The sequence below is a fragment of the Cupressus sempervirens genome, chromosome 1, assembly GCF_028749045.1.
Source record: "Cupressus sempervirens isolate cs-2001-9-10 chromosome 1, ASM2874904v1, whole genome shotgun sequence".
Classification (NCBI taxonomy): Eukaryota; Viridiplantae; Streptophyta; class Pinopsida; order Cupressales; family Cupressaceae; genus Cupressus; species Cupressus sempervirens.
Window position 1 is genome coordinate 67,773,563 of NC_143118.1, and position 11,993 is coordinate 67,785,555.

Here is an 11,993-nt window from a genome sequence, read left to right on the forward strand (position 1 = left end):
GTTGGAGATTTTTGGCTTTCTTGTGGGTGGAAGACTTCAAGGGTATGCTGTCAAAAAGTGAGAGTTTTGCTTTCCTATGCGTTGGATTTGGTGGTAGCTATGTCAACTTGAGGATAGACTAATGATCCTATGGGCATGACACAAGATTGACCACTTGTGGATCCCAACCTTTAGCTCAAGGTGATGAGGGATACAAGTGACAAAGATGGATTACCCTAGACAATGCTCTGTCAGAGGGATAACCTTGGTGAGATTGGTTGATTGGTTGGATTGATTGGATAACAAACTTTGGCAGAGTAACAACAACTCTTTAAAGGCTTGGGTGATTTTGGATTGGGTTGCTAGCTGGCTGGGGGGATGATTTGGATGGACTTTGGATTTGGGATTGTTCTAAGGCAAAGAGCTAGATAGATTCAGTTACAACGGGGGAGCTTGGATGATTTTCTGATAAGGCGGTGACTACGCTAAGTATGCCTTGAGCTGGGAGATTTCTGCTTTTCTGGGATTTTGACCAAAATTGGCAAATATTCATTCAAAAGCTATGAACAAACAAGCAGACAAAAGTTTTCAGCAAGCACGTCAAACACACCAACATCCTAGGAAGCTTTCTACAAGGATGAAATTTGGTTTAGCTAGGGAGTCCTCGATATACACAAGGTACGTGAGGCCCAAATTCGTAGATGAAACCAAAAAGATGTCACACAGCTGAGAGGAGTGGTAACCCACTTCTCCTCTTTCACTTCTCAAGGGTATAAAGTTCCTTGAGGCTTAGCCCGAGTGACAAAATCTTGATTCCAAGAGAGGTGTCTTTGGATTCACCTCCCGATTTTTATACTTCGTCGGAACGCTGGAGTTGAGGTCGTTCTAAGGGGTGATGAAATCCCCAAGCAGGCCTCCTAAAAAGTGTAAAACAAGACCACATACATGATCTTGGGCTTTAAAAGACACGCGTTCATTCCAATTGATGATTTAAATTTTGTAAGCTATGATTGAAGACACTTGTGATTATGGCATACAATGTTCATTCCAATTTGAGAGCGTCATTAGCATAATGAAAGTCGAGAGAACGTCAACATAAGAAATGTGAGCGCCATTGAAAATGCGTCAAAACCATGCGATGTTCATTGATTTTTAGGCATTCAAGATTGGGTGTGAGTTTATTTTAAGCCTAAAACAAAGATGTGTGAAACTCGATTGTCAAGCGCACGCTCGGAGGCCCTCCACATCAAGATTTGTCCAATTTTTATGCCCAAATGAAGTGTGAGCGAGATTAATGCACATTCAAGAAATTTTCTAACTTAGAAAAGCTACTAAAGACCCAAGTGAGTGGAGTTTGATCTTTGTGGAGCACTTAACACCCTCTTAGGTAGACCCATCCCCATAGATGGCGCTGAGATTGCAACCAATAGTTAAATTGATGGGTGATTAAAGAGGGTGAGTCCAACTACAAACTTACTCAAAGAATCTTTATTAGTTTTTATAACTTAGAAGATTTCAAAAATGTGGATTCTTTTTATGCCCCAAAAGATGATTATTTGATCTATGGCATTCAAGATTGGATTTGTTGTTTTAATCATGCATTCATAAAATAAAAAAATTTGATTTTAATCCATGGCACTCAAGAGTGATTTTAGCAACATGCATTCAAAGACAAGTGATTAAACATTCAAGTTTTTTCCTTTGAGCATTCAAGATTGAGATTTTGTGTGTTGTTTTAAGAACTTTGAAGTTCTTTGTTTAAACCTTAGATCATTCAAGATTGTTTTGGACTCAAAAGTGAAAATGACTCTTTGGACTTTGGTTTTCATTCAAGATTTTGTGTTCTAGTTTGCATATTTTAAGCCCAAAAATGATATTCCTAGATTGTTTTGATGCATGAAAAACCTAAGAAACATTCAAGATTTTGCAACAAGACATTTGTTTGGAACAAATAACAAAGCTTTTAGGACAATTTTTGGCAACCATTTAGGACTCTTAGTTTTCATGAGATTTTTAAAAGAACTTTAAAATATTTGCAAATGAGGTTCATTTTATCCTTGATTGATGGTTTGAGTTTGATTTAGATTTTAGTGTGCACTTAGTGTTGATTTTGAACCTTTTGAAATGAAAACTTGAAGTTCTTTTTAAATTCCCAAAAATGAAGTGTTCCTAACTTTGCATGAATGCATCTAAAACCTTGATGTTGCAAGGATGCAAATGATTAGATTGGTTTAGTTTCACTTGTTAAAAGATTTTTTTTTGGCAAATTTTTAATTTTTAATGAATTTAAGTATGATTTGGGGGTTCATTTTAAGCACTAAAAAGAAGTGTGTATGATTTTTCTTCCTTAAAAAAAAAATGGCCAAAATCTTCCACAAGAAGAAGAAGTAGAAATAGATGGAATAAAAAGAATATAGATGGAATAAGAAGAATATAGACAAGAAGAGGAAGAAGAATTCCAAGTGCTTTGTCCACCTATAAGCTTGAAAAATCTGCAAATACTATGAGATAGACTATGAGTTCCTTTGTCTTCTTCATGCTCATGTGGACCTACAAAACCAATTTATACAATCCTACCAATCACAAAAACAAGCAAAATTAGTCAAAAGCAGCAAATGACATACAAAACTTGACTAAAAAAGCTAATGAAGACGACCCATGCGGGGTCCCACCGGGCGTGCCAAAATGCATATGAGCAATGTTAGTATGCTAATAGAAACCAAATTTAAATAAAGCTTCTACAAACTAAACAAAATTCATAAACTTCAAGATAGACTAAGATGAGTTCTCAATTGAAAATATGAGCCATTAATGGGCTCTCTCAATGAGAAGCTCTCTTGTTGAGTGGTTTTATCTAAATGGATAGGATGTATGCTCAATATGCTTCCAAAGGCTTCAATGGATGATTGTGGATTTTTGGTGTAGATAGATGAATTTAGTATGGATTTGGCTCTCAAAATAGCATTATAACTTTACTTCATGGATTGTGTTATTTTGCAAAGGGGAAGGATCCAATTTATAGGCAAGAGGCTTGAGGGATTGAGGGCTAAGATGCAAGGATGGGAAAAAGCTCATGGAGGGCTTAGATTGCATGAGAGGAGAGCACATGGATTGTGCTTCCTTACAACCAATCAAAGAGTGACACATGTCACATGGTGAGAGGATGGAGGAAAGGGGAAGGATGAGTCAACAAAGGAGGCTCAAGGGATAAAATCTTCATAAAGACCCTTCATAAGTGTTTTGTAAGAACATTTATGACTTTGTGGGCTTTATAAAGTTTTGTGGTTGAAGATATTTGTGAGAGATACCATGAAATTCGAATTTGAGGGTTTAGGGAGGTTTTAAGCTTGCTTAGGGTTGTAAAAATGATTAGAAGAAGGGTTAGAGATGGCTTAGGACTAGGCAAGTGGATGGCAAGTGGATTGCAATTAATGAGGGTGGGTGAAGGAGGAGATATTTGTTAACTTTGGCTTGAGTTAGCAAGTCTTAACTCATGTTTAGGGAATGTGATAAGGTTAGGAGGGGATTAGGATTAGGGTTAAAGACATCTTCTAGAAGAGTCTAGGCTTTGGATGAGGATGAAAACTTTCTAGAAGAGTCTAGAACTTCCTAGGATAAGATTTTATGAAATAAATAAAGTTTTATTTATTTCAAAGGTTTGGGTTGAGGAGATATTTATTAAAATATTTTTAATAAACATGAGGATTAATATTTAATCTTGATTAAATATTTTGAGTTGGGATTAGGGGTAGGAAATGATGAGATTAGCCTTTAATCGAAATTAAAAAAAGATTAGAAGATTTTGGAAGAGGTTATTGGTCTTAAGGAAATTGGCCAACTTTTGGAAAAAAAATAAATTAATTATTTATTTTAAAATTTTTGGTCAATTTATTAATTAAATAATTAATAAATAAGAAAATAATGTTTAAATAAGATTTAAACATTTTTGGGAGGGATTTCTTAATTAAATATTTTTAATTAAGATAAAGGGATTTAATGGCATAAAAATAAATTAATTAATTAAATAATTAATTAATTAATAAATGATGATGTCATCAGGACTTTTTTAGAAAATAAAAATACTTTATTTTCTAAAGGATTTTTAAGTGTCTACAATATGAAGGTGGTCTTGTGGAAGGATGTGAAAGACGCGAGGAATTACAAGGAGCTATTTAAGTTCCTAACTAAAGAATGGAGCTATGTGTTTCATGAATCTAGCAGTGATATTAATCCTTTGGTCATGCTTAGTATTTTTTTTTTTTCTTTTTGATATTGTTATTATTTTCTAAGGGTCTGTCAATTAAGACAATAATTTTATTGGTTTAGTGGACTATAGCTCTAGAGTTAATACTTTAGAAAGCTCTAGTATGTTGCTAGAAGTAGCTTACAATCTTTTTTTGAACTCTTTATAGTTTATGTTGCTAGAAGTAGCATGATATTGATACTTTGCTCTAATGGTCTCTATAGTTGTATTCTTAAGAGAGAACACCCTTGTTTTACTACTGTTTAATATAAAAATAGTATCATTAAGTAAAAACCAAACCTTTTTATAAATTAGAAATAATTAGACTTACCTAATTTTTATAGTCAAATTCAATATTCCAGTCACAATCTTCTAGACTTATTGTAGAATAACTTAAATTAAGTGCATTATTTATATAACAGAAATAAAAATATTTTATTCTTTCATTCTTATCTTTTCATAACAGAAATAAAAATATTTTATTCTTTCATTCTTATCGTTTCATTGAGGATGTAAACATAATCGCCATCTACTATAAGCATTAAAATTATATTGTTATGTCATGCTTTTAACTTACACGAATCTAACCTTTTCTAAATGGAGAAAAAAAGTAGTAATTATTTTCCTATACCATGATTTTATCCTCTATACAAACCAAGTATGAAACGTAAGGGTATAATTATGTTCTTATATGTCAGAATCTTGTTCTGCACAAATGAAAACCTTTCCTAAGAGGACAGACAAGTTTTGCTGATGATATTTGATGTAAAGAAAAGAAAGTGGTGCTGAAAAACAACATACAACATTCAGACTTTCTGTGCGCTGTTAAAGTGTCATCAAAGGTTTACTAATCTGTTTTAAATGTCTGTAGATTTTTGCAATAGAATCACACTCTGATTGTGCTACTTTTAGTTTGAATATAAAATTAGTAAGACATTGTATACAAAACTCTTGCTACTAAGAGTTCTGCTACTAATATTGACAAAACAGTTCTACAGAATTTTCTTCCACACCCCATCTAGTTTAACCATAATTTGAAGGTGAAATATGTCAAATTAATTCCCACTCTACCATTGCACACCAAGCTGCAAATTTGATCTGAGATGTGTTGGGGATCTTTTATCACTTTTTGCTACCAATTTTTCATATTCAATCCTTTTTGGCATCATTACAGACGCACTGCTGGCAAACAATCAAAGCCCAAATCTAGAAACAAGCATGTATCATGCTGTCAATATTTGTCTGGTTCGACACCATCTCCATGATCCTCCATCGGTAGACAAATATCAGAAGTGGGTTATCCTTGTATCTCTATATATGGAATTCCAGACCGACCAAGTACTTGTATTGTTCTTAACAAAAATTATGAAAAGAGAAAGTTTTCTTTGCAAAACAAAGATCCTGCAATAGAAGCCATACAGTATATAGAAGAAAAACCTCATAAGAGGTGAAGTAAGAAGGCTTGTTATAAAAAACTAGCAACTTTAGGAAAAACTTTTCAACTGTATTGTACAGTGTATAGCTATTTCTAAACTGCATTGAATATTGTATAGTCCTATTTTATTCTCAGCTACTTCGTGATAATTTCATTCTTGTAATTGCATGGTTTTAATATAAAAGAAATTTAACATACGCTCTTTGATAAAACTATCAAAACCCGGAGCGCCTAAGCAATCTCTCTTGTTATAAATCTAAACTTTGAGCATGGGAAAAAGCCAGCCACCAAACATTGCATGAAATTAGAATAACAAAAGCTTGATAAATTGGATGGATAACACCCATGAAGAATCAAAGAGAAGCTTAAAAAGGATGGAAAATATTTTTCCACAACATTATGCAATATATTCTCTGCATATATATCTTGATCGAATTTCTACAAAACACAACTACAACCCATCAATTCATACAATGGGCAGGGGTCAGCATGCTGATAATCTATTATGTTCACACTATAATAAATTGATTATGTCATATTTGGCTTCTAGATCTAATAGCTTCTTACTCAAGTAGAAGTAAGTAGTAACATAAAAGACTACTAAGAGATCAGTTCTTCACAGAAGTGGGTTCCAGGAGCACTTGGGAGTCTCCACAATTGGAGTCATCCCAAGTTACAAGGACATTTTTTAAGGCTTGTAAAAGCAAAGAGGGAGAGGTGAGATGTGGCAAGTGACCATTTGTGTCAAGAATATCTACAGAATTGTTTTTCCCTCCAAGATTGCACTGGATATAGTATGGTACACTCAGTGGAACAGCTATGTCCATTGTGGTCTGGATGATGCTACATGGGGTTTTCACATCAGCCAAGATGTTTCTCACATCACTCTCAAAGATGGTTTTGGCAACTGCGAGGGCGATTTCAGGCTTCATACTCATCAAAGTCCTGCTGAATTCCTTAACCACCGAGGGTTCATCTACACCAACTACCAGAGGAGCAAACCCTGAAACCCAAGTTGCAAAGTCAGATTCAATGGCAGCGTAAAGTTGATCAACATCTCCGCGATCAAACCCTCCTTGGTAAGATTCATCATTCAAATACCTGTAATAAGCGAAGGTATATCAGAAAGAAAGAAAGGAAGATTCTTTTATAATCTATGATACATAATAGACAATTTTACTTTGAACCCAATATGTTTCTATCAATATGGCAGCAGTTCAATCATTTCATGCATCTATCTATCCTACCATGGAGGAACACATGATAGGATTAGTTTTCCAAACAGTTAGAATCTCTGAATGTTAAGTAAAAAATCACTAATGAATCTAACATATTTTTACTGACGATTGGTTATGTTATTCGGATGCTGGATCATGACATTTGATCCAAAATGTTGATGATAAAAAATATTCACAGAGTCAAGTCAAAAAATACTAAGTTACAATAAGGTTCTGCCCCTCCTTCTGGCTCTCGCTCTCTTGCATTCTGATGATAGATCACGTAGAGTGATTTGAAACATTGATGAGAAAAAAGCTTTACACAATCATACGCAGAAATTCAGACATTGCATATATTTTACCTACTTTACCTTGGAGAAGCACATAGTAGGACTAGTTTTTCAAACAATTGGGGTCTTTGAATGGAGGCAAGACAGCCCACCATGCCAGAGACTGAGTGACCAACATAGAAGCATTTCTCAACTTCAAGCTCCTCCAGAATGGTGAGGAGATCAGTTGCGTAAGAAGAGAGTGTTGTATATCTATCAAAGTCAAAATGAATGGTATTGACACTCCCAGAGAATACCATGTCAAACAATATCACCTTAAACTTAGATGCCAAGTATGGCAAGATACTCTGCCATACAGATTGGTCTCCTCCAAAGCCATGTGAGAGCACTAGAACTCTATTCCCAGAGCCTATTACTTTCACATTTAAGGCACTACTCAACAATCCAGATTGCTTGGCTGCCATCATGGAGAGAAACTGAAGAGCTGAATGCTTTAGAAACTATGAAAGAATAGATTTTTGTTGCTGTGAAACTGCAACTAGCTCTATGTTTTACAAGAGGACTTGGATGAATAAAAGAAGATCATGATGCGCTAATATAGGCGTATGTTGAGGGTGTACATAAAAATCAAACTCCTAATTTGATTAGGTTAAGTACAAAAATCAGCTTTTTGCTCACGCATGTGATGGTAATGACTGGATATCAATGTGTGGTTGGAATCCCATGGTCAGTAAGAGTGCCTGCGACCAATTCAGAATGTAAATAGCTACTATACCTATCAAGTTTACAAAAGAGAGGTAACCATTAAAGTCTTCCAGTCTTGAGGACAAATACAGTTTTTTGATAGTGATTAAGAAACTACTCGTAGCAACAAATGTTGACATGATGCACGCGCATTGACTGCCCAATCCATACAAAACAAAAATAAATAGTATGTCTTCTACAATATCAATTTTGCTAGCTCAATTCAGGGTCAAATTCACACTAGATAGTCAGTTGTTATTGGTAGTGCCTATCTAGCTACGTTTTGGTTATATAAGATTTTATAATATTTATTTATTTATATAGTTTAATCTTGTTTTGATTCAATTTTTAAAAAAATATAAAACATTAAAGACAATCACATAAAAACTTTTATTGAACTTTCTCTTTCTAATAACTTAAAGATTGACAATAGAATATTAACAATATAATAATATATTACTATATGTTAACACTTTAGATCAGCAAATCTAATAACGCTTTCTGATCTAAAGAAGATCAAAAGATTAACTAGTGTATCCATCAATGTGCATTGTGTAAACTTTGTTTTTATCTTTATCTTCTTCTATTGATTGTCCATTGGTGGCACTTACATGGATCCCCTTGATCTCCAACTCTCTGCATCATATTCCCATTTAAGGAACACCTATTAGTAGTGCACATCTAGTGCTCTATCTTATTGTCTTACACCACCTCATAATCTATTTTCTCTTCTTATAATACTTGACACAAGTATGATTTGTAGACTATCCACACAATATAACCACTGTAAAATTGTGAAAGGTCTAAAACACTTTCAAATTATAAATGGAGAAGACAATTACCAATGTTATATAATAACCCCTAGTTTTTTAACTAATGGAAGCTTCTTCCATTTAAAACACATATGTTGTGAACTCCTTATTTCTCATTAATCTCCACTAGGTAACAATATATATAAAAATAAAAGAAATGGTCTAACCACTTTCCAACCACCCAAATGAGACCTCTTAATTAAAGATGTTTAATTATAACAACTCTTTTGATAGAATATGCAAAGATGTGTATCAATGCAACATCGCATAGAAAAAGTACCACCAACCAAAAGTCTAAAGGATAAGTTTAATGAATCCTTAATAAATAAAAGAAAATATAAACTAATAAATAAGTGGTAAACTCTTTAATTCTCGTAAATCTAATATGATACTACATATAAATACTAGTATAATGTAACCATCTTCTAACAATCGAAATAATCAATCATTAATTAAATATGATTAATAATCTCACGTCAAGACATCAAATATGAGGTCCATCCTATAGCACTTTGGTTAAGTGGCAGTGGTGGTGTGACCACAAAGATTCAAACATTCGTTGAGTTGTTGTAAACACAAGCTTGTGTCTTTATTGATCCAATGTGCACTTGGGGTTTGAGCCTCAACATTGATTATTAGGATGAAGGGATGTGTGGTTGGGGTTGGAGCCTCTATATTGATTTTTAGAATTAAGTCCCTCATTTATAAACTCATATCTCTCCTTCAAAAAGTCAATATTAATTATTAGAAATGGGATCTCTTTGTTAAAATAAAAACATGAAAATCCTCTTCATATAACTTCAATAATTCATAGCTCCATAATAAAATTATTTCCCATACTCAACATTTAAAAATATATTTTAAAAAAAATGATAAGACAAATAAAAGTCCAATGGCTCATTTCAATGAATCCCTACTCTTGAATCAAGATTATCTAGTCTCTTTCATCAACCCAAGTGGCACTGAAAACACAAATAGCAAGGCATCCCCACAAAAAAATCTTCTATTGGCAAATCCAAGAAGAAAAGCCAATGCTCCGGGTCAAGATAAAGTGACCTTGGTTGTATGAATTTGGCATACCCCAATTGGCTTTTTAGTAGCGTTGTATTCTTTTTGGGTGGATTTCTTGTCAATCACCAAACGCATTGCAAGGGGAGATAAGCTTTTGCTTTCTTCCCAATTAATAACTGTGGGAAAGGACAGTGGTATGTCATATCAGTAAGCTTTGGGAATTAAAGCCGAAAAAGGTTCTTTTGTCAGCACATGGGAAGTTGCAAGAAGCATAGTTAATGGAAAGTTAACCATTGCTGATGACGGGCCATGTGTCTTCAAACGCGACCTTATGATTTGCACGCTGTTGTTATCTTCATTACTTCTCTTGCACGGCATTGTCTGGCCATGAAGTCGACTTCTCCAAACACATGCACGGACAACAGTGCCTGGTTTTTTCCGCAACCTGCTCCATGTTTTGTCCATTACTCTCTTTGTTCACAAGTGTATATGTCAGATTGCTTCTGTCCTTGTCCCCTACCCAATTGATCTCCCCCTCCATAATTCTTATATATTAATCTAAAAAGTGTTCAAACTCCTTGGTTTGTGGATAATTTGTCATGGGTTTTGCTGATTTCTATAATGTAGGTACTTTTGAATGAGTGCTACCACAGCCTACGCTGCAACATATTTGCACCGAGCCGCTGCCCATTTGTCCTGCCCGTCCTTTGACTGACTCCACAGTACATGGAATTAAGTGCTTGATTGCCGTGCATTAAAATTTCGCTTGTTTCAAATTATAACAGTGATTTAAGCCCGTGGCTAAACAGCAGACGATTTGCACTGGAAGTGACAGTTTTTAGAATTAATTAATTTATTTATAAATTACATAATAGTTGTTATGCGATTTATAAATTAATTAATTAATTTGAAAAACTGTCATGTCCAGTGCAAATCCTCTGCTGTATAGACATTGCCGTGATTTAAAAGAGGAAGGGATTAGTTTTATTTATTAATTAAAATTATTTACTTTTTATGTGTTTTTAGGGATTTTATTAGTTTTATTTTAAGATTTACTTTCATGTTTAAAATTATAAATAATATTTTTTAATTTGAATATTCTTTAAAAAAATCTTAAATAACTTTACAATAAAGAATACTAAAATAATTTTTAAAGAATTATAAAATATTGAAAACCTCATTAAATTAGAAAAAGTTAATATCTATAGTAATATTTTGAATTATAATTTTAATCAATTTTGTTCAAATTGTAATACTTTTTATTTAAAGATATAATATGATATGCATAGTAATACTCAAAATTTAATTTATAACTTAAATTTTGAAAAATTAATTAATTTTTATAATACTATATAGTAATAAATTTAAGTAATCTAAGAACTTATTGTTAAATAAACTGTTTAAAAGTAACACCGATGGTTCCCTCGTATTGGGGGAGTGGCTCGTTGCAAATAAGTTGCACCATGGTAAGTTGTCCCTGATTCTTTTTCAGCCCAGATATCGCCTCGTACTCTCATTGGAGTCTAACACTACAATGTCCTTACCTACCACTATTTACTTTTGTAAAATATCATTTGAAATTATATATATATATATATATATATATATATATATATATATATATATATATATATTTATTTGAATATTTAGATTTAATAATAGAAATATATTTTTATTTAATCTTAAATAATTTATAAAATAATAAGTCCTTAATTTACTTAAATTTATTACTATATAATATTATGTACTTGAGCATTCATTAAATTTATAGTAAAACTTATGTCATTACAAAATAATATAGAAATGTTGACTTAAATTATAATTAAAAATAATACTTTAGATATTTGAAACTAAGTTAATTTTTTTTCAATATAAAGTAAAAATATATTCTATTTACTTTTGAACAATTTATTTAATAGTAAATTCTTAGCTTACTTAAATTATTTATAATATAATACTATTAAAAAAATTAATATATATTTAGAAATTTAAGTTTACATATTTCATAAGTTAAATTGTGAGTATTATTATGCATATTAAAATAAAAAGTATTAGAAATATTTCATGATTTTTTATAATCAATTAGAAATCATAATCTAATTTCTTAAATTTATCATTCCAAATTTTAGATGTATCACTTGTTATAATAAATATCTCTAATATAATTATTTGAATATATAAAAGATAAATAAAATTTAAAATTATCATCAAATTATAATTATAATTTAGTGTATATAATCTCAAAACTAAATTATTATTTTT

General features: G+C 32.3%; 1 protein-coding gene across 1 annotated transcript; it reads right to left on the bottom strand.

Annotated features, from left to right (window-relative positions):
• Positions 1–6,041: 6,041 nt before the first annotated feature.
• On the bottom strand, positions 6,042–7,733 carry LOC149576186 (putative strigolactone esterase DAD2). Its single transcript, XM_089816609.1, has 2 exons — positions 7,246–7,733; positions 6,042–6,758 (listed from the first exon to the last, which is right to left on the bottom strand). The coding sequence occupies exons 1-2, from the start codon at positions 7,629–7,631 to the stop codon at positions 6,266–6,268; spliced, it is 879 nt and encodes a 292-aa protein (XP_089672735.1). The 5' UTR covers positions 7,632–7,733; the 3' UTR covers positions 6,042–6,265.
• Between the last annotated feature and the right edge of the window lie 4,260 nt (positions 7,734–11,993).

Excerpts from the sequence above, each read along its gene's own strand:
- LOC149576186 (XM_089816609.1), bottom strand. The coding sequence starts at position 7,631 with ATGATGGCAGCCAAGCAATCTGGATTGTTGAGTAGTGCCTTAAATGTG. Across the intron at positions 6,759-7,245 it reads CTACTATGTGCTTCTCCAAG|GTATTTGAATGATGAATCTT; the intron begins GTAAAGTAGGTA and ends CGCTTATTACAG.